At 29.1% G+C, this 26,776-nt stretch overlaps 1 protein-coding gene across 1 annotated transcript; it reads right to left on the reverse strand.

The window, feature by feature from the left end:
- Positions 1 to 12,263: 12,263 nt before the first annotated feature.
- LOC113389637 (receptor-type tyrosine-protein phosphatase kappa-like) lies at positions 12,264 to 26,766 on the reverse strand. The gene is made up of 24 exons (XM_026626655.1): positions 26,419 to 26,766; positions 26,106 to 26,351; positions 25,538 to 25,906; positions 24,077 to 24,120; positions 23,799 to 23,994; positions 23,476 to 23,720; positions 23,333 to 23,402; positions 21,528 to 21,733; positions 21,261 to 21,469; positions 21,040 to 21,199; positions 20,721 to 20,974; positions 19,282 to 19,573; positions 18,192 to 18,279; positions 18,028 to 18,104; positions 15,160 to 15,294; positions 14,936 to 15,079; positions 14,751 to 14,878; positions 13,724 to 13,859; positions 13,419 to 13,656; positions 13,144 to 13,358; positions 12,933 to 13,064; positions 12,692 to 12,861; positions 12,407 to 12,542; positions 12,264 to 12,338 (listed from the first exon to the last, which is right to left on the reverse strand). Exons 1-24 carry the CDS (start codon positions 26,705 to 26,707, stop codon positions 12,264 to 12,266), a joined length of 4,254 nt encoding a protein of 1,417 aa, XP_026482440.1. The 5' UTR covers positions 26,708 to 26,766.
- Positions 26,767 to 26,776: the final 10 nt, after the last annotated feature.

Consider the following 26,776-nt stretch of genomic DNA (forward strand, 5'->3'; position numbering starts at 1 on the left):
TTAACTTTGCATCCTTACTAAATTCTTTTCCTGAAACTGTGTCAACATGCAAATGACTGGAACCTTTTCCTGCAAAATCATTCGCCAGAAATCGTATGCAGTGTTTTCTTTCGGTCCTTGAGTTGCAATGTATTCCTTGGATTTTTCAAAACCCTAAAATAATAGACCCACATATTAGACAATTGCTGATGAAAGTTCAGGGACAATAAATAATTAGTTTTAAATTTTGCTCACATTGATGTAACTGGCGTTGATATAATCGGAACAAGAATCTTTGGGAAGGGGATTCAGTTTCACTCTTGTTCTGTTATCTGGAAGAAATTGTAGGAAAATATTAATATAATATCATATCACTGTCGGAAATATCGATTCTTACAAGGCAAGGTGTGAATGTATCGAGTTTTATCTCTGTTTTGTGGTTTAAGTGCAATCGAAGTGGAATAATCGAACTTCTTTGGAATTGACTAAAATTGAAAAATGTTCATTATTAAAATAATCTTCGCTGAAATGTGATTAAACTTCCAAATAATTTCGTTAATAAGTTTCGTCGTTTTTAATTATTATACCTTGAACTGTTCGTCGAAAATTCCGACCATCAAGCACCTCTTCACGTAGTCCTCAAAATATTTTTCATTCTCTGGATGACTAAGATTTTTTTTAGATTCGGTATCAAATTGCTGACTTATAAGAACCAAATAATCATTATTCTGCGACTCTTCAGATTCCAAAGTTGCTGTATGGTCCTCCTGATCTTGTTTTGGTTTAATGGTTTTTAAATTTTTTAGACGCCTGAAAATGCAATCCGACGAAAGTGTATTAATACAATTATTTTTTTCCATTTATATTATCAATACCCTTACCTTTTATACAAAACGTATACTGGTATTACAAAAATCAACGGTATTACTATCAGAAAAATTAAAGCCCACAGATGGGAGCTGGTTTCATCATCATTTATATTGTTGTTTGACAATATTGCATATTTCATCTCATCACCCAATTTATTATAATAAACCAACGTAATTGCATATTCCGATTCGAGAAATAGTTCTGCATCCCAGAAATCACCAATTGTTGTGTTGGATCCGATTATAACTGTCTTATTTTCTTCTGGAATCTTTGAAAACAGAAAGATTTAGTCTTCACAATTAACTTTGCATTATTCGTATTAATAGTACTTATAAGGTATATGATTGACTCTTACCCTATCAAGATGTTTAGCAATCCAGGACACAGTATTGTGTTGTCTTAAATATGGAACAAATTCTCCATGTTGCCTCTTCAATTTATCAAATGTAGATTGTTTGGCTTCGACGAGAACTTTAGGATCTTGTTCACTGACAATTATAAAAACGCCACTGAAAAATAAGAATCAAAAATACTTTTTGGAAAAAATTTACCAAAACCAGAACCAAAAAAACAGGATGTCCAATCAAGTTGAATTTAATATATACAGATTTTTTTCAGTTGTTACCTGGATTTTGTAACATTTTCATTCCCTGGTGGTATTTTCACTGACATCTGACTGCGACCATATTTCATGGTAAAAATATCTCCTCTTATATCTGGTTTTACGACCGAAGTCGTAATATAAACCGAAGAAAATTCTCCTGGCAGTTTGTTATGTGATGTTATTTTTACCAAGTACTTGCTGGCACTTGCTAATCCACTGAGCTAAAGATTGAGTTATTACTTGGCTTTTACTGTTTTGAAATATATTTTAATAGTTACCAAATATTCATATTCTGGCATGTCTTCATCGATATTGTATTCGTAATTAGTTGTTCTCGGAAAAGTAAAGTTTCTAAGATTTGTGGATGTAAGTGTTACTTCTATATGGAACGACTGAATTTTGCCTAATGGTTTCCAAGGATGATTCCAGTAGATCAACATTTGGTTCTCCTTGTCTATACGTATATTTCTCGGTTTACTTGGACCTTAAATATGTTATCATATGAGCAAATTGGAACTGATCAAAAAATATCAAGGTATTGTAAAAGACACTTTCAATCAAAGGCAGTTGAAGTGGTCACGATAAATTTCATTTTTTTAAATTTTTATTGATACTACTACTGCAAATCATTCAGGCTTATTTTACCGATCGATGAAGATATACAACTAAATATTGAATCGGATTAAAACAAACCGCACAAATCTCACTTCCAATGTAGAATGTTATTTATTCCAATTTGCTAATGTTTTCTCCATGTTTCAAGTCATTCTGCGCCATTTCGCTTCACAGAATTTTACACTTAACAATAAAGAAATGGCTTGGCCTGTTCAGTAAAACTAATCAAAGCAAGACTTCATCGAGTTGGCTTCAATTGCTTTTCAAATTTTCGATAAGCATTGGCGTAGGGTCAAGTTTTGACTCTCACATATGCACGTACTTTCTTCAATTTCGGTCTGAACCGATTAAGAATGACTTAAACACCGAGAAATGATAATGTTAACAAATTGAATTTACTGATGAAAACATGAACTTCTCCTTAGGGAAGTTAACAATCCAGTTTGGCCCAATTTCTGAATTTAATGATATAACAATAAAGCAATGATATGATGTTATAACTTACTATTTTGCATAGTTTTAGTTACAACAAATGCAGTATGCCCTTTCATTGGATTTCTGTTGAAACCATACACCTAAAAATATTAAAAATGAAAATTTAATCACAATGACTAACTTCTCTATCAAAAAATACTTGCAGTTGTTTCATATTTTTCGTTCGGTCGTAAAGACGATATCGTATGGCAAATGTAACCATCATATAATAAACAACTGTGCTTTGTATTATTTTGTGATGTGGTTCTTTCGTGACTATTATAAGACTCCAATACATAATATTGCAAAATTCCATTCACAATATTTGGAGGTTTCCATCGTACTGAAATGCTGTTCTCTTCACTGGAATATACTTCCAAATCTTGCACAGCGTACGGAGCTAAATTTGTGAAAATATTATATTGTCTTTATTCTACAGAGGTGGAGCACAACAAAGATCTACTAAAGCTTTATTATCCACTTACCGCCATCAGATGTGTTGACAATTCTAAAAAAACTTGGACTATTCTTATCATTGAATTGGATTCGATATTCGGTGAAGGGTCTCAAGTTGTCAATGACACATGGAGTAGTATTGTAGATTCCATAATCTCTGCATGTGGTTTCATGATCATTAACAAAGATTGTGTAGTATTCCAATGGACATCTATTCTCTATTTCCTTTATATGAATCACATATTAGTATAAGACCATGACAATGGTTGTATATATATATATATATATATATATATATATATATATATATATGCAAAATTACCTCCCAATATATTGTTATACTATATTCATCACTTTTGTAGTTAATATTTGTATCTGCAAAGATCATTAGTACTGAATACTCAAAAATTAATTAGGCATGCACAAATCATCATTATATATTTACCTGTTGGTTTATTGCAAGTCGGTTTTAGTGCAACATATTGAGGATTTGCAAATTCATTATTTCCATCGACGTAAAGTAGAACCCTTGCCATAATATCTTGCCTATGAATTAGATGGTTGCGTGCTATACTATTTGATATTATTACAGGATTTAGATAATTTAATATTGGTATGACATCAGAAAAAGGGTAGGCATTGTTATCTATTATATAGTACATGTATTGGATTGTCATATAACTAGCTATTGTTCCACTTGGTTGTGAAGATTTTGGTTTAATCGTAAAATTCATGAAGCCCGAACTTATGACATCGAAATCTGGATTTAATACTGTGATATCTGGAAGAAAAGATAATGGAATGTTGAATTTTGTAAAATTATTTAGCATATTCTCGGATAATCTTGCTGTTTCTTAACTCATCCCTAAACAAAATATGGCATCGGATAAAATTACTCAGCATACAACTTGGTATTCATTCAGGCACCTGTACAATCAATAGTACACCTGCAAATGTATATTTATGCATAATATATATTTGATTGAATTTAATAAAATGTAAAGGTCAAGAACAAGCTTCAGACTTTCTCTATTTTCTTAAACTGGCTAGTCAATTAGAGAAGTCAATCCAGCGTGATTCTGAATACATTTTGTAGTCTCAAAAATACTCAATACAAATCATCAAAAATATCCGAGAATGGACTTACATATTTATTCTTACCATTGCAATCAGGTCCATTGAAACCAGGGTAGCATATATAATTTTTTACTCTGATGTCGTACTTTTTGTATCCACGGCATGATTTACTGTAACTATACCATCTACTACAATTTGGAGCAGATAATGTATCTGGTGCCGGAACTGGAGCATCTCGATATTGAGAATTCATTATTTGACACGATTCCCCATTGTAATCTCCAAAAAACTCCACAGATTTTTCTTCACCTTTGTTATTAAATTATATATTAATTTATGTTATACAACAATGACCAAATTTTCTAAGCATGTTTTGAATTCGAAAAGAAGATGATCTATGAAGAAGGGTAGTTGAATGTTGTGCTCCAAACACCAAAATATCAACTTAATATAATTTAATGAATCATAAATAATGAAACATAACAATTTAATGAATCTATTTATTTACCTACTGTGCATTTCCTAACATTATCAATCGCCCAAAAAACACTCGTATTCGAACCATCCGTAGAACCTGTTGAAAATCTCAACTTTACATAATTGGATTTGTTTTCTATCAAGTTAAATACAAACTTTTCTTCTTTCCATTCATATAATTGATTCGAATGCACACGGCGCTGAAATAAATTTTAAATAAATAAAATAAAATTGATTTACACTTTGAATTAATTTCTAACCTGTTTTCCGTCGATGATCTGCGAATTTTGCAATGGCCTGCCCGGTACATTAATATGCAATTGGAATGTGCAGGTTGGACACAGAGCGATTGACATAGTCAAACATAGAACTTCTTCATCGAATTTAAAATAGTTGCGTTTATCGGTGATGAATAACGTGCCATTTGGCATTAACGCCTCACTATATAGCATTTTATCTGAGGAGCAACATTTTTGTTAATATCTGGTACAGATACCCAAACAAACATAGCAAAAGAGTAGCTAAAGTTCTAAATTTTTTATAGTGGGTAATTACAAAGAAACGTCTTGGATCTTTTGCAAAAATAACCCCAATAACCCTATTATCATAAACAATCCTGGACTATCAATTTGGTTAACAGGGATGAGGTTATATACTAGTATACAGTAACATCACGTGATACTTTTAAAATATAAAAAACCAATCAACAGTTTGCTACATTTGGATTTTGGATCAACAAATTAGGACATTACATTTATGAACTTTCCATAGTGCATCTTCTTCCAAGCTCCTCACACCAAAGTATTTAACTTGTAAAGGATATTGGTCGTCAGTATATTCCAACATTGGCACGTACTCATCATTTTCTTGTAATTGCCCATATAACACTATTTTTACCATAGATTGATTTTGAGATATGGAGATCGTGAAATGTGACCAACTTGCGTCATCCACTAAAACCTGAAAAGGTAAAAATTAGTTCCAAATTTATTTGTAAAAACAAACTTTTGCGCTTAGACTCAAAACTGATTTAAGTGCATTATTTTTTTCATCTTACATTTGGATGTATAACTTCAGCCCTGACTTTTTGGCATTCTTCATCTTCAGGATCACTACCAGGCATTCCCTTAGGACATTTTCTGATAATTGTGGTTTTGCCATCATCCAAGGATGATATTGAAATCAAGTAGCTCCAATTGAAAAGAAATAACTCCCTATAGCACAAAACTATTTCAACATTTCTTTTAGCTTTTACAGAAAAACTAATATAGGCTTGGCTTGTGTCCTCTTCGAGGATTTGCAATTTGTTAACTTTTGGTATCTCGCCAAAATCATTTCCATTAGAATAAAGGGTTTTAAAATCTGAAATGCAGTTCCATAGTTTAAATGATACAATTCAATAAAATAATAATAAAAATCTTAAAATTTGTTATGGTCTTCGGTTTTTCGCAGATATTTTAATAATTAAACTTTCATAACACAAAATTCGTCTTACCATTCCAAGTTGAATCAGTTCTAGGAACAAAAGGGTAGTTAAATCCACTTTTGTCACTCCACAATCTATTATTCCATTGACTTGTACAATTTTGATCAAATTTGCAATCCAGGATACTTAAATTGGAAGGCCAGTACTTTGGTCGAATAGCATCTGAAAATATATTAGTCATCTGTTAAAAAAATTATTAGTAATAATTAGTAATTATTATTAGTAATACTTATATTATTGTTTAGTAAATTAAAAAAATGTATATATCGCTTATATATTAATCAGCTTAATCCATAAAAATTGAAATCCAGCTACTAAATATCAAGTTATTAGATTTCCAGGAAGTATGAGATAAGTTTATAATTAAATTCATTTTTTTTTTGTTTTTGGTTTATCCATAATTATCAGTAAAGTACAAACTTTTTCTGTCACTTTGACCAACTTTAAGCCAAAAATCCAGAACCGATTTTGAAAATCCACATACATATATAAGTTAGGAATCGTGCTGATCATTTTCGATAAACATCAGCCGAGCCCTTTCTTCCTGGCTAATTATTAAAATTCTGTATGATGATAGTCATTACAAATTGTCTTAACAAACTATCTAAAATATTGTAGGCCTTTGAATAATGAGCCTTGTCCAAAATCCAAGGGTATTTTAACTTGGAAACCTACTAAGACCTATATTTTCAAATATTACATGTTTGTACTGCTTGGTATCAAGTTGTCCAAGAACAAAGGACAATTAGCACTATTGTTTATTACACTAAATTATCAGAAAACAACTTGTGGTGTATGGCATAGTGCCTTAAGGCAAATTGCTGGAACTTCCCGTACCGTAATGAAATATTCGAGAAATATTAAATGTTTTCAAATTGATCATTATAAATACAGTATCTTTCATTATTTGTATTTGACGCCGACGTTTATATATGTTTACATGATAAGTTAATAAACAACACTTCGGAGTTCGAGTAAAAGACCTTATCTCATATTTCTAAGAATCATATAAACTGAAGTGCAAAGTTAAAATTATTTATTTCAAGTATATACGTGAGGTTTAGAATTTTAGTTGGAATCAAACTTAAAATTTTAATATTATTTTTTTTACCATTTTGTGTGTTGCGGATCCCAGTATTCCATGACAAAGCTGATGCAACAACGTTGCCTGCAACAACACAAGTTGCTTTTTTGTCCTTTGCAACAATATAGGCAGCATCTTGAGCCAAACGCATCCACATATACAACAGCAACAACTGAATCAAACTTGAAACATAAATTACAAACTATTAAAGAAATATCTTAATACTTATTTTACATATCATATATTTAAAGAATCACAAATATTTTATTTATTTCACGTAGCGAACTGTGAAATTGTGTCATAATTGTGTCTACTTACATATAATTCATGTCCTTTTTTCCTCACTAAAAATAAATTATATTGATATTATTGTCAGAATTTTTATTGCAAATTGTCGTTGCCTTTTGCATACAAAATATTTTATAAAGTGACGAATAGCAAATTCACTTTATTATCTGCTTTTCTGCCAATTACAAATGTGATCGCAGATAAAACTAAAATTACTCATTTATTTATTTATGGTCTGTATATTTATATATATATATATATATATATATATATATATATATACAGGGCCAGTCCTGCCTTGCATGCCATGCATGCAAAAAATGCGGGCGCACGCCTTAGGGGGCGCCAAAACGAGTTTCGGAAATTAAATTTATAATATAATATTTATATTTTTTATATAAAATCTAGAATTATTTATTTAAAATCTAGAATACTTAATAAATAATAATAAATAATTTAATTTAACTAGGGATACGGAGACACAAAAAGTATATTTATTTTGCAATGTGATATCAGTAGAAACAATTAACCAATTAATAATTCTGCAAATTAGTAATAAACAGCTCTGTTTATTGCTTAATCCACTTATTCAATTTTTTCTTTGTTTGAAGTTACCGTGGAATCGAAGAAGAAATTATCTAGTGTTCATTCCCATAAGCGCAAACCTGCGAAAGATTAAATTAATTGTTGGGCATTATTGACGAAAAATTGCGAGCTGATTTAGTTGAATCGGAACTTGTCAAATAATATAAACAAATTATAAAAAATGAGGAGGCAGTGCTTATAAAATGACTTGTTTATTCCGAGAAATTGAATTGTAACTTTTGCTTTTGTTGCAAATGTTTCGCATCAAAAAAGCAAAATTTACTTTGGAACGAAAATTTTAAGGCTTGTTTTATATCTAGTGGTGTCCATACTCTAAATTTAATAATTATTAACTATACAGAAATGATACATATGAAATATAATAATTTTTTTTTTTCAATATTGTTCAAGAAATGTGTAATTAATTTGCATTTTTTTTACTGATTTTTGAATAATACTTCTAAAATACGTTAAAAATTTAACTTTAAAACAACAAGCTGATACTCTGACTATGACGGCTCTTACGATATCAATAAGGAGAAGTTTACGACCCAATTTTGGATATTGTGAATAATGAAAAATTTAAAAAATCCAACATGAAATACGAGTGTTATATTTGAAAAAGAAATGCTTGTTTTTTTAAATATTAATATTACACATACGTTAAAAATAATTGAAAATTCCAAAATATTTGATTATAATCAACCTACGAATCGCCTCGATTTTCTAAACAAATTTAAAATCAATATATTTTATAAGTTTTTAGATTTTATCTAATTTTTTGTGCCCTAAATCCAGAATAATTAAAAATTAATTTATTTATTTCACTTAATATTTTTGTCAAATTAAAGTTATAGAATTTAAGAAATGCATTTCAGAAATAGTATTTATTATTCAGATATTAAGATCTTTATATCAAAATAATAATACTATTTCTGAAATGCATTTCTTAAATTCTATAACTTTAATCTAACAAAAATATTAATTCTTTTGCTATGGTAGTCGAACTTACATCTTTAACCAATTTACTACATATTGAATATTACTAAAATGTGAAATTATGACAGGGATTGTTTTATTTATTGATATCGATAATAATAAATAAATTTAAAATCAATATATTTTATATCCTTCTAGATTATATCTAATTTTTTGTGTACTAAATCCAGAATAAACTAGCTGTAAGTGGAATTCTGTCTTGAGGCAATTATGGCATCGTGCCTTAAGGCAAATTGCGGAAACTTCCCGTACCGTAACGAAATGTTCGAGGAATACCGAATGTTTTCAAATAGATTATTATAAATATTGTAAAATTGTCTAATGTTTATAAGAATTATATAAACTGAATTGCAAAGTTGAAATTATTTGTAAAGTATAATCTGAATGATTTTCGATATACAAAAATTTAAAAAAAAAAAAAAAAAAAAAAAAAAAAATGGAACAAATTTTTTTTTCCAAAATCAATTATTTTGTTAAGACAAGCAGAAAGTTCTTTGAATCAATTGAATCGGACGCTTAGTTCTCTCAAAAACTGCCATTTTTTGTATATTTAGCTCTGTATCTCCGAAATGGCTGGGCCTGCCTTTGCGAAAAACTAATAACCCCTTCTCCCAATCATTACTAATTGAATGTTTTTTAGATCATTCAAATCGGATGCTCCGTTCTCTCAAAAACTCGATTTCTATTTTCTGCACTCTTTGCTCTTTATCTCCGTAACTGCTGGACCTGCCTTTGCCAAAAACTAATCAGCACATCTCCTTATCAATAGGAATCGAATGTTTTTTAAACCATTCAAATCGGTTGATCCGTACGCCCGAAAACGTGGGCGAAAATTTGTATCCATACATACATACACACACACACACACACACACACACATCCATTTTTTCTGAAGTATGCCAAAACGTTCAGAAACCTTCAAAACGTCGAGAAATGTAAAAATTTTCAATTCCGATTTTCGGCCCATTACAATAACTTACCCTACGGGAAGTTAATAAAAATTAATTTTTAAAAAATATGTGAATATTTATATAATTTTAATGATAAACTTTTAAGACGGTGAAAATTAATAGGGGGGGGGGGAGGGCGCTGGAAAGAAAGTTGCATGCGGGCGCTAAGGACCCCAGGACCGGCCCTGTATATATATATATATATATATATATATATATATATATGGGTCATTCTTTTACAAACCGGACACTAATTAACCTTGACATTTTAGAATTATCTGAAAATTTGTTTACAGATACTATTCATAAAATCATTTGACACGTATTTCAGGATTTTGCTGAAAAAACTTTTTTTACGTAAATATTTACGATTGAAATATGGATTTTTTGCTCAATTTCTATGAACATCATCTGCGGTAAATTAATTATCTCCGGATGTGCTGATCCGATCAGTATTATTTTTTTTTATTACACTCATATTGAAGTGAACTTTGTAATGATTAAAATTTTTGTTTTTGTTTTTGCAATTTTCTTAACAATAACAACCCTTAAATATTTACAATGGTTTTACTCGGCCTTTACCCGAATTGAATCAATCCAAAAAAAAACATATATTTTCTTTTTTTCTCTGCAACAAAATTCTTTTTACAATTTGTTGGAGGCTTTGTTACATCGAAAGATATTAAATATTTTCAAGCGCGAGCCGCGCTTTTCACGTCGTGGACCTCAAAGACTTGTACTCATTTGTCACTTTCGAATGACAAACTTATTGTTTTTCGGTTGAAAAATATTTTATAATTTCGCTTCTGGCGAAAAATGAACATATAGTCGAAAAAAAAACATTAGGGGAGAGCGGAGCTTAAAAGTTCGTGGGTAAAAAGATCCACTGCCAATATCTCAAAAACAAGTAAAGTTAGAAATTTTTTAACAACAATATTTGAATATAGAGGAATATTTAAGTTGACTTCAATGGAATTAAATTTTAAAATTTTATTAAAAATGAGTTCACCGGGCTATCTAGCATGTTAATAAAATTCTTTCAAAATTATCTTCCCTTACTGTAAATTGATTCAAATTGATATTTGTACTTGATCTTGGCCCTTGTCTAAATTTCTATAAATGTTTTATTGAATAGAGTGGCATGTTTCAGTATCGTAGAAATTAGAAAATGTTGAGAATGATTTAGGAAATTTTGATGTTTAAATTGCATATTTATATGTTATTTGATTTTTTAAGATAAATCGAAACGCAATCAATATCTGATTAATTGGAATTTGCAATAAATATATTGAACATACGAAGTGGGTAAACCTGCCAGTTTTATTGTATTAGCAAAATATGGCCAATTATATTGGAAAAAGTAAAATTTGAGGTTTTATTGTGTTTATATCACCTCATTTTCTTTAGCACTTATACACCACATACTTACACAGATACATCCTAATATATATCATTATAGCAACATCCTAAAACGTTTGCGGGTCAGCTAGTATATATATATATATATATATATATATATATATATTTGTAATATTTTTGCAGTCCAACCGTCGAATTAAAAAAAGATTAAATAACAAAATTATTTATTTTATTAAACGTTTCGACACTTGATGTGTGTCATCATTCAGTAATCTAAAAAAACATATAACATAAATACACAGTTGATAATAAATATAAATATATAAAAGGAGGAAATTATGCATACCAAACCAGGAAAAACAACAGAAAAAAATAATTATGATGTAAAATTGATTGAACACTAAATTAGTGTAAAATAATAAAATTAAGTAGAAGGAGCACATATTGCCCTCTGCAAAAATATTACAAATATGTATCAACGTCGACAAAACTATCATATATATATATATATATATATATATATATATATATATATATATTAGTTTCGTTTAACGATTGGGTGTTACATGAATAAAAATTGTATGAATCCTTTTTTTTACAAATTTATTTTAAATCAATACGTTTCGGCTAACATACAATAATTAAACTATTGTATTCAACTAATAAACATAATAGTAATAATTAACAAAAATATATGATTTTAGTATTTTTCTTGAAATTAAATAATGAACAAAGACTCATTTTTGAAAAATGTTGGTACACTTCCATGTTTATCTTATAGAATGTCTTATACATTTAAGGAAGCACCAGGCTTCCAAATATATTTTACAAATTAGAATAATATAAGTCAATATATATGTATATCAGTCTATATTATACATTCGTAATTAATACAAGTAAGGTATACTTTACATAGTTTTATTATTATAATATAAATAGATTAAATAAATGCATTGAATTTCAATCGAAATTGTTATAAATATCAAATGTTTCTAAATAATCTAAAGCAGCTTCGAATAAGTAGGTATATTGTTCCTGAAAATACAAAGTTGGATGAGCATTCAATTTTATCCAAAATAAACCCACCTCCGAATCAAACTCACCTCGTGATTTATAAATTCCTTTCGATGTTTTCGAATAGTTCTAATTGCTAAAGGAACATCACATTCCTGTTCCAACTTCATTTTTTCTATGACGAATGCCATTGCAGCAAAAAGACCACATGCAGTTGCTCCGTCGCTAAAATAGGAAAAAAATTGATGAACAATTACAAAAAACCTAATTAGACTTTTACAAAATTTGATTGTTTTCCAAACTCTAAATTTGTTTCCCAAATCCAGTAAACCTACTAGATGCAAATCGCATCTATTATCTATTACCCAACTTACTAGCAAGTTAGTAGAACTGGATTATTTTCACTTGCATAAACATCTTTTTGTATAATTTCCCAAAGCCATCTGAGAAGTTCAAGATCTCTAGTATTATTTTTATTGGGCACCACTTGATCAGATTTCCAGTTTTTCACCTGCACAACCTTAACCTCCAATACTTTTCGGGGCTGTTAATAAAAAAATTTTAAAATTAATTCGACTGATGTCAAAAATGTGATGTCAAAGAAGTATTTGTAACCTTGGCAGCGTCTTGGAGTTTCACATCAGTGATTTTGCAGTTGTCATTAATTTGCATCTCTTCGAAAGCTACAGAAATTCGTGGTAAAGTGAATATTGACTCTTCTTCATTTGGTATGAAATTATTGACAGTCTACAAACAGAGCAAAATTAATGTTAAATCTTTTTTACTGATGTTCAGTTGATCTCAAAGCTAGATGTTATATACTTACGTTGTCGTTAGTATCAATTTCATTTAGTACCACAATTAATGTGATCCCTTTATCAGACACCATTCTCCAGAAATCGCCTATGGTGTGCTCCAAAGGAAATTGTGTTGCAATAAATTGGGCCTTCATTCGAAAACCATCAACCACGACTGCATTTATATAATCCGAATCAGCATTCGAAAGTGGAAAACGTGATATGAACACACGTCCTCTGCATCCTACAAAAACAACATAAAACATCATCATTGTAATTCTGAATCTTGATTTTATTTTCCCACCTGGTACAATCCTGTTCCTGTTTTCCTTTCTCTCAATGTCTGGTTGAGCTGGAGCATCTTGAGAACCTTTTGTATAATCATCCTTCCAAGAGTTGACTGCCAATTTTCGTAATTCCTCGCCAGCTTTTTTGGAATGCTTCAATCTTGTAACATGTTTCCTCAATTCCATACAAGAAATGCTGGTGGATGCTCCAAAAAGACTTTCCAAAATTATCATGTGCACCAATTTATATTGGTCCTGAAGAAAAATAGTGCATTTTAGATATAATGATTGTGAAGTGATTAAAAATTGGTTGGTGGCTCACATTGTTGTCTACAAGGTTTGCTCGCTGCTTTCGTATCCGTTTTTGGTGATATAGTACATCAATTTTTTGGGTTTTTTGTGCCATTTTTATGCAAATGTCTGCAAGTATTATTGTACCAGTTCTGCCGACACCAGCACTGAAAAGTGATAAAAAAAATTTTTGGTCATCAGAAACTGAGTTGGGGGTAAATACAAATTTTATATTTTTACTAGCAAACCCGACGAAATCCGTTTCGCCACCAGATGGTTATGAGGAATTTTTTGTTTGTTTTATATTTGAAAAGGAAAAATTTCATTTTATTACACAATAGTAATAAATTTATTTCGATCACAAAAATGAAGTGTTTTTTAGTTGAACTTCTTTAAGTAAATGAAATTGATTCCGCAAATTATCCGTTTCTTTGAAGTGCTCTTTGGTAAACCACATTTTTTGTTTTTTGGTCTGACGTTAATACGAACAAAGCGGATGGTTTTCCAACTCGTGAACAGGCAACGTATAACTGCCCATGTGAAAAACAATGATTTAATAAATAATCTATTTGAAATTTATCCCGCAAACACTAAGCGATTGGCCTTGCGACTTGTTAATTGTCATTGCGAACGCAAGGCGAATTGCAATCGTTTGAAGTCAAACGGAAGACCAGTCGGAATCATTGGTATGTCACCAAATCGCCAGAAATTTTTGATTAAATGGTAAAATTCATTGCGTGTGCATCATTATTCTTTGCGGCAAGAATTGCTCGTTGACTCAACCAAGCATAATTCTGATAATTCTCACTAATGTCATTACTCGAATTTTTAATTACGGTGCGTGAAGTTCCAGCAATTTGCATTACGGCAACACTAATTTTCTTAGCTATAAATCTTGCGGAGCCCGAGACCTTTCCAACGAATGCAAAATTGTCCAAATAGGTTCATGCGTTCTGGAGTTATATCGTCAGGAAGGAAACCCCGACTTATTTTTATACATATGTAGATACACAAAATTTGGGTGTAAATACAAATTTTATATTTTTACTTCTAAATACCTGCAATGCACTATTTTTGGATTATTCTCTGATTCGAAATTCTGAAACTTCCTTAAAAATGGAACCAAAGATTCGGCATACTGTGTTACACCGTGATCTGACCAACTGACGAAATGCATATGTTCCACCTGATTTAAAATATTTTTTTTTAAATTGATTCCAAGGATTTATAATTGTTTTTTTACCGTATGCTTAGAATTCTGGGATTGGACGTGCAATGTGCTATAAACATAATCTGCATAAACCATACTGTGTAAATTTATCACGACAATATCATTATATTTCAAGGAAGATCCTTTTGTTATTGGCCAATATTGGAAACATTTATCCTGAAATTGAAAAATTAAATTATGAATCTTGAGATAAATAAAAAATATTAGTAAAAGTTATCTTAGCTTATTCTTTTTACCTTGCCATCTTCCTTGGTCTGTGTCAACATACAAATCACTGATACTTTTTCCTGCAAAACCATTCTCCAAAAATCGTAAACTGTACTCTCTTTAGGTCCTTGAGTTGCAATGTATTCTTTTGGATGTTCAAACCCCTAGACAAATGGAAATAGATTTAAACTAGTGCTGTATGGCATTGTGCCTTAAGGCAAATTGCTGGAACTTCCCGTACCGTAATGAAATATTCGAGAAATTTTAAACGTTTTCAATTATATTATTACAAATACTGTAACTTTCATTATTTTTGCTATTTTGTTATATCTGAGCAAATCAAATGTAAATCATAAATCAATTTAACTCCAGAATATTCGTCCGGACAATCGTCATTTCATTTCGAATTCAATTTCAAAACAAAAAATAGTTGCCTAATTTGCACAAAATTGAAAAAGGGCTAAGTATAGTCACAGCCTAAACGCATTTGCAAATAATTCTGTGCGACATTTTTACTTATACTGTGCTTAGCTTGGCGGTATTTTCACATTTTTCAATAGTTGCAAAAGTGCTCCTGTACAAAATTGCAAAAGTGCTCCTGTACATAAACAGTCTAAACGCACTTGGGTAAACATTTGTACCAGGGTGGCGCTTAGACTGTGCTTAGCCTGGGTAATTTTTAAAATTTTTAATCCAAAATTACAAAAATATTTTATGAAAAATAAAAACAGATGTAATAATTTTTTTACAAGCAGAAAGTTTTTTAGATCATTCAAATCGGACTTTTAATTCACTCAAAAACTGCCATTTTTTACACATTTAGCTCTGTATCTTCGAAATGGCGGGACCTATCTTTGCCAAAAACTAATCACCTCTTCTCCCAATCATTACAAATTGAATGTTTTATCATTCAAATCCGATACACCGTTCTCTCAAAAACTCGATTTGTATTTTCTGCACTCTTTGCTCCGTATCTCCGTAACGGCTGGACCTGCCTTTGCCAAAAACTAATCAGCACATTTCCCTATCAATACGTTTAAATTAACGTTGGCAACACAAATTGATGAGGTTTACCAGAAACTGGCAACTTCTACTTGAAAATGATAATGGGTAGATTTTGACATAGGGATTCAAAATTTACCACATCCGTCAGAAATTGGTGATATGTATTAGAAACTGACCATATAGATCACACGATTTATGATATTGAGCAGAAATTTGATATTTTAGGAAATCGGCCAAAAATTGACAATATCAACTAGAATTTTAATATTGATTAGAAATTCAAAAGATTGATTAAAAATTTAAGACATCGTCTAGAAATTGACGATTATTGACTAGAAATTCACAACCTGAACTAGAACTACAAGACATTGATTAGAAATTAAGGACATTGATCAGCAATTGAAGACATTGATCAGAAATTGAAGGCATTGGTTAGAAATTTAAGACATTGTTCAGAAATTGAAGGCATTGATTGAAAATTGAAGGCATTGGTTAGAAATTTAAGACATGGAACTAGAAATTGAATACACGGATTAGAAACTGAAGACTTCTACTATTAGTTGAAGATCTCGTCTAAAAATTGTCGATTATTAACCAGAAATTGACAATCTGGACTAGAAATCGAGGGCATTGCTTAGAAATTGAAGATTTTGATTAGAAATTGAAGACATTGATCAGAAATTGAAGCCATTGGTTAGAAATTGAAGGCATGGATTATAAATTGACAACATGAACTAGAAATTGAATACATGGTTTAGAAACTGAAGACTTTTACTATTAATTGAAAACATTGTCTAAAAACTGACGATTATTGACTAGGAATTGACAATCTGAACTATAACTCCAAGACATTGATTAGAAATTAAGGACATTAATTAGAAATTAAAGACATTAATCAGAAACTGAAGACATTGGTTAGAAACTTAAGACATGGATTATAAATAGACAACATGAACTAGAAATTGAATATATGGATTAGAAATTGAAGATTTCTACTTTTAGTTGGTCATCGTCTAAAAATTGACGATTATTGGCCAGAAATTGACAACCTAAACTAGAAATTGAAGACATTCATTAGAAATTGAAGACATTGATCAGAAATTGAAGGCATTGGTTAGAAATTTAAGACGTGGTTTATAAATTGAAGACATATTAGAAACTGAAGACATTGACTATTAGTAGAAAACATCGTCTAAAAATTGATGATTATCGACCAGAAATTGACAACATAAACTAGAAATTGAAGATATTGATGACATCGATTAGAAATTGAGGAAATTGTAGACATTGGTCACAAGTTAAAAAAATTGAAGACATTGATCAGAAATGGAAGACATTGGTTAGAAATTGAAGACATCGACTTAGTTGAAGCCATCGTCTAGAAATTAACGATATCTTCCAGAAATTGACAATATGAACTAGAAAATGAAGACGTCGATTAAAAATTTGATACATTGATTAAAAATGGAAAACTTTGATGAAAAATGAAAGACAACTGATATTAGTTAGACTAGATGTTTACCAGAATTGACGATTTCAATTAGAAACCTATTATTTCCACGACAAATTTACTTTTTCCATCAGAGTTTGAGATTTTGTAACAGATTTTACTTCCCAAATTAATTGGAGCCAACTATATTATCAATAACAACGAGAAATGAATAAAATAATTATGAATGACTTTATAGCATGTCGAAATGGTTTTAAAAATTATCAAAAAAAATCTGTTAATTTAATACTAAGTCATTTCTCAAATAAACATTTTTTCTGTGTGATTTTTGTAAAAATGTTAAAAGTATATAAATAAAATTATGGAGAAAATAAAATCATGGAGTACAATTAAAATAATGATGATTTATGTTGTTTTTGCATGATCAATTATAATTACTTACGTCAATGTAGTTGGCATTGATATAATCAGAATTTGGATCATTTGGAAGTGGTTGCAATTTTACTCTGGTGCTATCGTCTTAAATAAAAAAAAACATGAAGGAATTATATTTATTTATATAAATTATGATCCTGAAACTATATTATTAATTAAATAATTGCTTACATGCGATTAAATTTATGTAACGATTCTTGGTTTTATTCTCAATTTTTGCTCCAACTGTAACAGGATACAGCAAATCTCTTGGGAATATCTAAAAATAAAATTAAAAAAATATATACTTACAATTAATAGAAATTTATTGAGAAATATAGGTATTTTTTTATTATTGGTAAAACTATTAAGCTCTTCCCAAAAAGCTAACAGGAATGAAAATAAAATTAGCAATAATAAAGTTGATACAATATCTGTTGGTCCAATATTATGGAGGAAAAGTATTGGAAAATAAATTAAATTACAAAAATCTATTTTGGTTAAAATATTCTTAAAAAGTTTAGGCAACTTGTCTCAAGGCCACATACAACTAGTTACTTTACACTTTGATACAAATATATCTTGGAACATCAAAATGTTATTTGAAATTGGAGACTTGCATTAGAAATTGTCGAAGAGTTGCATTTGAAATTGAAGAGTTGCATTTGAAATTCGAAGAGTTGCATTTGAAATTGAAGAGTTGCATTTGAAATTCGAAGAGTTGCATTTGAAATTCGAAGAGTTGCATTTGAAATTCGAAGAGTTGCATTTGAAATTCGAAGAGTTGCATTTGAAATTCGAAGAGTTGCATTTGAAATTCGAAGAGTTGCATTTGAAATTCGAAGAGTTGCATTTGAAATTCGAAGAGTTGCATTTGAAATTCGAAGAGTTGCATTGGAAATTCGAAGAGTTGCATTGGAAATTCGAAGAGTTGCATTGGAAATTCGAAGACTTGCATTGGAAATTCGAAGACTTGCATTGGAAATTCGAAGACTTGCATTGGAAATTGGAGAGTTGCATTTGAAATTGAAGAGTTGCATTGCAATTCGAAGAGTTGTATCAGAAATGGTTGAAGACTTGCATTAGAAATTTTTGAAGACTAGCATTAGAAATTGAAGGCTAAGCGAATTTTTATTGTATGTGTGGCTGAAATCATTTAAGAAGCAATAAAAAAAAATCTGTAAAAAATTTTATCCCATCTGATAAGTAAAAGCTATGTTGGGATCATCCCAATTCCATGGTCTTTGGTTATTTTTACTACTATTTATGTAATTTTTCTTACATTGTGTTGTTTTTCCAAAGTGCCATCTGACAAAGACTCCTTAACATAATTTTCAAAATCTTCAACCATCACTGGATGACTAAGAACATCTTTTGTATGCGTTTCGTTCTTAATAGAAATTAGAGGCTTCTGAACATCATTCAAATCAATTTTCGGAGGACCATTTACTTCTGTTCTTTTCAGTCTTGTATTATGAATTTGTTGTTGTTCTGGTTGAGTCAATGCCATATCATTTTGTTTGTTTTTGGGTTCAGTTTTTCTGAACAAGAACCCTGGCTTTTTGTACTTGAACCTGAAACCAAAATTGGAATTAACACTTCTGTAATAATAAATTTACTAGTAATTTCAATACATTTTTATGCGTACTATTCAGCTGGGAAAATGATTCTTTGTGGTTCTGATTATTTTTATAAATGAATACGTTTTTAAGAATTGATAAGATAACAATGATTGCAAATAAATGTGATTCACGTGTACAAGTGCAAAGTTTCCAAAAGTGTGGGAACAATATTAAAAATACCATGTTTTAACAATATTTAAAATATTTATATTTGAAAATAGTTGATTAGATAAATCTATTCTTGGGTAAAATTGCTCTCTTATTTTAGATCAGACATTAAGACAAACAAAGATGATTTATTAAGTTTCTTGACATATTATGGGAAAATATTTTATTAATTTCTTGAAGTACAAATTTTTGTTTCCCACAGATTTACTAATTTATGATAGTTCTTTTTTGGCTTTTTTTTCTAAATCAAATGCCAATTTATTATGAATTGTTTGATACCGAAATTATAAAAAGTAAGAAATTTGACTTTTTTGTCGATGTTTTTTTCAAAAACGGCTGCACTGATCTTGCAAATTTAGAGGCGATGAAACTATAATTATGCATATAAAAATATTTATATAAATAATGCATATATGGTGGCCAACTAGTAGAAGGATTTTAGTGTTATTTTTTTTATTATGAGAATAGTAAAAGTTGTTCATATAAAAAAATAGTATATTATATTTTTAACTAGTGGGGCGCATGACATCGTGCCTTAAGGCAAACTGCTGGAACTTTCCCTACCAATAATTAAGATTTTTAAAAAATCTTTACAATTACAATTTTTTGAAAACTTTGAAAATAATGAGATTTTTGAGAACTTTAATTTTTTTGAATAAAAAAAGACTTTTTTGAGAAAATAATTTTTTTCTATATTGTACTTTGAATTTTTCTGAAAATTTTGTACTTTTTTTCAAGCAAAGCGTACTAATATTAAGTCATATTTTTTGTTAATATAGTTTTTAATTGTAATTAATATTGTATAGTAGTTATCTTGTCTCTATTTGAACAATTTACTATTTTTAACTGTTTAAGAAAATTCACTACTTCTAACAATCAAGAAAATTCTTTTAAGTGTGGAATTTATAATATAAATATTTTTCTTACTTACGCAATGAATATGGCAGCTGCCAAAATTGGAATCAGCAAAAGCAGGAGGAACCATAAGGAAGCTAAAGAACTTGGTTCCAAATCAGTAATTTTCTCATTGAACAAAGTCTTGTATGTGTATTTTTCACCATCAAAGTTGTAAAATACTAAAGCTATCGTGTAGTTTGTTGCTTCTGACAAGACGAAATCTATAAAATCGCCATTCGACAATCCTGTGCCAATCTCCACTTTCTGATGTATCGTTGTATTTTCTGTCTGTAAATGGAATAAGTATTTACCAAAAATCCAATATAAGTTGTGTAAAAAACAGTTTTTATTACCTTCATTCGTTTTGCTATCCATGCAACAAAATTAGATTTAACATCAACTCTAGCCTCTTCAAATATCTTTTTGTATTTAGATTCGTGTTGGTACTGACAATTTCTTTTGTCTTCAGAAACATTTTCACTTTGGAGTTCTCGTACGACCACATAGTAACCACTGCAAAAGAAATACAAATATCATTCCTAGACAACATTTTCTATTATTGCTAATATCATACCTGTTTTTGGTTGAATTTGCTGAACTACTTGTATCAGGAGGAATATTAATTTCTATTCTGTTCGCATCCAGTCGTTTCGTTTCCAATTGTCCATTGAAGTCTGGGATTGGCAGTGGCGTCTTTAATATAACTTCAGCCTCATCTCCCTCCTTGGTATTGAATGCTCTTACTTTTACTTTGTAAGTGCTGGCGAAAGCTATTTCTTTCAACTAAATATTTAAAAAAAATTAAATAAGTTGGCAATGAGGCATTGATGAGATAAGTTACCTTGAATGTATATTGTTTCTGATCTTTGGATACTATAAAATTCTCATTTGGTATATTACTACCAGGACTAATGAGTAGCTCAGATGAATCTAGTGTGCATGATATTTGGAACTGGTTAATTTTTCCACCAGGAATCCAAGGATGTTCCCAAACTATTGTGTCATGATGATCTGGGTCAAAATGCAAGTTCAATGGTGCACTCGGTTCTAAAAAAAATAGGTAAAATATTAAATAAATAGTCGATTTTTTTCCAATTCAATGTAAAACTATATATTGAAAATTTTAGTCATATCCTTGCAAAATGGTTGTCGGTTAGATATTACTTTTAATTGAATTTTTATATTAAAAATATAATTCATTTTAACAATTATTGTTATTTATGCTTTTTGTTTAGTTTTTTGTGAATTTTTGTTTCTATGTCAAATAATTTGTGTTTTGTCTACTGAAGAGATGTCGAATTGGTATCCGAAACGTTTATAAAAAAAATCCAAAAATAATGAAGTATTTTAAATAACTGGGCATATGCCATTTTTTAATTCAAACTTTTTCAAACTATGACTAGAAAAGTGTTCTACATTTGAAAAAGACTTTTGAAATTACCTACTTATCTTATAATAGAATATTTAGGGCTATACATCAAATACAATTTTCGGGATTTTATAATTTTGTTGAACGATCTTTTTTTGTTTTTAATTTAAATTAACAATAAATAGTAAATGGTATTATTGTAAATTGTCGTTAGTTATTTAGGAACATTCCAGTTTATATTTTGCTGAAGAAGACATAGGATAATATGTCTAAACTTATAAAAATACTAAACAATGTTTAAATTTTAGAAATTAATAATTAATATATTGCTCCAAAGGTTTGGACGTATTTCAGCATTAAAACTGTCACAAAATTTATTTGTATGTATTGCAAACAGTAAAATGCAATGCATTTGTCTCACATCTGTCTAATTATTTTTAATTAAGAAGGCAATGTAAAAGTTTTCTTAATCTGGCATACGTTTATGGATGTATATATTTGATAATATATCTTAACATATGAAAATACTAAAGAATCTTTAAATTTAAAAAAAAAATTAATATATTGCCCTGGAGATTTTGACACCCATATTTCAACATCAAAATTGTTAGAAATTTATATATATATATATATATATATATATATATATATATAAAATTGCAAACAGTAAAATAAAATATAAAACTTTAGTCTCACATTCGTCTAATTATTATAAAATATGTAGATAATTTATAAGTTTTTTTTTCAATCTAGCATACGTTTTTAGTAAGAATTTGACTAATCTTCAATTAAATTTAAAAGATTTTTTAAATTTTAGTATAAGTTTAATGTTGTAATTTGACAAATATTCATTTCAAAAATACTTAAGAAGAAATAGATACCGAAGAAATATTTAAAATAAATTGTGTGCAATACAAGGCTCTAGATATAAAATTTAAATATACAGAGCCCTGTATTGCATACAGTTTGCTTTAAATATTTCTATTTTAATAGGATCTACTCGTAAAATATTATAATTTAAAAATACAACAGCATTTTAACTTTGCAACTAAAACATATTTCAATGGACAATTCCAGACATTCTATTTATATTATGAATAGAATGTCTGAACTGTTTATTAAAATATTATATAGTTGAAAAGTTCTAATACTGTTGTATTTTCAAATTATGATATTTTGCGAGTAGATCCTATTAAGATTTAAATTATTTAAATTGTATTTCGTATTAAAAGTTTTAAATATTTTTACAAATTAAAAATTTAATCAAAAGAACATACTTTTTTGTTCGAGGATTATATCATTTATCACAGTTGGATCGCCTTCATAAAGATTTGACATGGCACGAACCTGTAAGAAAAAAGCTCAAAATTAAATCAGATTCGTGTATTTTCCTCATTTCTGATAAATATGTCAAAAATACCTCAATTCTGCCGACTCTTGAATTAATATTTTCCATAGTCGAACATAAATATCCGTCCCATATTGGACAAGATGCCTCAGATTTAGATACATTGGCTGTTCTTATATTTCTATCGTTTGCACCAATAGTCGTGATTGAATATTTCTCAATTGTTGCTCCTCTGGTTATTTCAGGAGGTCTCCATCTCAAAGAGACTTTGTCACCATCAAATGAATATGCAGTTAAGTTTGTAACTGGTCCAGGTTCTAAAAAAATATTTAGAATTGGATTTGCAATTTAATTTATTATAATAGGCAAATCAGTGGTCAATGTTAAACAGTTACCTCCTTCTAGAGTTTTGAAATTTACTTGGACGTACCTAGTTTCTCTTCTTAGTTCTATGGTATATATTGTATTTGGTTGTAAATCTTTAATTATATATGCGGTATCGTTGAATTGATTAGCAATATTTTCACTTGCTTTTTCTTTTAATTTAATGTTGTAAAAATCCAGAGGACAATAACTTAACAAATTAGTATCCTGTTTGGAGTTTTAGAAATTAATCAATTTTAAAAATTATATTTAAGATCTATTTTGCACTTTAATTTAATCACTAACTTACCATTGCTATTCTTACATCATTTTTTGTCGGTTCCGTTACAATTCCTGTAATATTTATTTGCATATATTTATTTTTCTTTATATGTATACCAGTTAATATATATATATATATATATATATATATATATATATATATATGTGTGTGTGTGTGTGTATATGTATGTATGTATAGTTATTCTTTTTAGGTGAACATCTTGGTAAAAATACATTGATTCTTTTTCTTCAAGCTGTGCGAATTTCTAAAAATTAAAATTAATAAGTAAAAGTAAAAAATAGTAAAATATGTTTTATCTTCACTCAAGGACTAAAAAACGAGATATTAATGTCGAAAAATTATATATATAACATGCATCCGACAAAATAATAAATTATCAGTATATATATATATATATATATATATATATATGTATATATATGTATATATACTAGCTGATCCGGCAAACGTTGTTTTGCTAAGAAAGGTATATTCTAAACAATTTCTGGAGAATCAAAAATATTAATACTTTAAGTGTATAAGGATGTGTTGTCTGAATGCTATATACAATGAAGTATTATAAAAACAATAAACTCCATTAGATTGTCCAAATTTTGTCATAATGAAACTGGAAGTTTTATACACTTTCTATAGAAAACATGGTATAATTCAATCCAAGTCTTTTTTGGTCTTATTGATTACGACTTATTGATTACGTTTAAAGTTTTTCAGATTCTTTTTGAATACTGGATTTTGTGTATAATTGTAAATAATACTATTGAGCTTATACAAAAATTTCAAATTATTCTTTGTCCTGCTTTTTATCTGACTACGTTCAGTAAAACTGCATTTTCATATTAACATTTCAAAAAAGTTGATATTTTGAGTTTCTAGTAACACTTGCGATCCGTTTTGTAAGTTTTTGTGTATAAATATAACTACGAACACAACTACTTACTACAATTTAATCATAATTAAATAATATTCACGTAAAACATCCTATTAAACATAATTGAACATCATCTGTCAAAAACATTTGACATTTCACGTATTAGCCACCGTCCATTGTTTTATTTATATTACGCTTCTACAAAAATTTTCAAATTAAAAATGTAAAGTTTTGAAAACGCGATTTTGAAATAATATCTCACCTTTCCGACCGTCTGTGAATTGGCACGAATTTTTCAAGACTAATACTGGCCAAATCGGTTTAGCCGTTTTCGAGTTTTACCGGATCATTTGATCGAGAGCTCCATTTATATATATATATATATATATATATATATATATATATATATTTTCTGCAATTCAGTTTATAGTCATTACAATGAAAAAGGGTTTCATTTCCATTAACGATGATAATATAAAAACAGAGCAAAAATTAGACGCGAATATGTTTGTCAAAATTGACATTTTCCTTAACAATTGATCTTATTGTTTTTCATATGTTATATTTTAAAATTTGGACAAATTTTGAACACGTAATACCTCTACCATCAGCTGCACTCTCACATTTTGCTGCCACCTTTAATCCTTCTACATCATCATTGTAATCATTTTTTCCATCCAGTAGCAACAAAACTCTAAACCATATGCCATTCCTATTTTTATGGACACTCAAACTATCTCTAGCTATTTTATGAGGTACATCTATATTGGTTTCGTTATATTTTGAGATTGGCACTGGATGTCCAATATCCATCCAAGGACTTCCAGATGAACTTTCAACATACACCTGATATTGCAATGTCATATAATCTGCCCAACTTCGAACAGGGTCAAATGATCCGAGTCGAATTTTCATTTTTGAATAATTTGGCTCTGTAGCTATTATATTTTGCCCTACTTTCGTTTTAGCTGAAATATCAAAATACTTCATTATATCAAGTTTTCGTGTTAGTTTCAAATATTGCAATGTTGTAGTATTGTAATAAATTATTAAAGAAATGATAAGTAATTTTTACATTAAACCATGTCCTAATCAATAGAAGGATATTAAAGTATATAATTCATTATTTAAAGAATTTTAATAATTATTATTTGTGATTTTTAATACTTTTGCAAGCATCTCCATTGTATCCAGGAATGCAACTAGTTTGTTTTCCATTTAATGATGTGAGTCGAACTCTCTCGCAATTTTCTTTTGATTTAAACCATTCAGAACAATCGAACGGTCCATTTTTTCTTAAATGTTCTGTCAAATTATAATTTAATAAAGATTCCATTATAGTTTTATTCAATAGTCGACATTGTGTTTCAGGCATAAAACTAAGGCCATTGAAAAGTAAAATCTTGGATTCATCTACAACCATAATAAATTAAAATATACTAGTCAATAAAATGTTGTATATTGCAGGCAATAAAATTACCTATACTACAACTTTTAATATCACTTATTGCCCAAAAAGCATCATTTGGCGTTCTGATTTTATTTGTACTATATTTCAGTTTATACTTTGCCATAGGTTGCTCATCAGTAACGTTGAAAAGAATAATATTTTCTCTCACGTTCACTAATCCACTCGTGCTCTGGAAATACAATTCTTTATTTTGCAATAAATGATAATTTATATTAAATTTCATACCCCTTCGCCGTGGATTATATTTGAAGAAAATATATCTCTTTGCTGATTTTCCAGTTGCAACTGAAAACTGCATTCCGAGCAAAGGGCCATAGTCATCTTCAGGCAAACTTTACCATCTTTCACATTTAAGTTTAAATCATCT

The sequence above is a fragment of the Ctenocephalides felis genome, unplaced genomic scaffold (assembly GCF_003426905.1).
Source record: "Ctenocephalides felis isolate EL2017-DRISC unplaced genomic scaffold, ASM342690v1 CF-g0.4_SCAFFOLD_03573, whole genome shotgun sequence".
In the NCBI taxonomy this organism is placed as follows: Eukaryota; Metazoa; Arthropoda; class Insecta; order Siphonaptera; family Pulicidae; genus Ctenocephalides; species Ctenocephalides felis.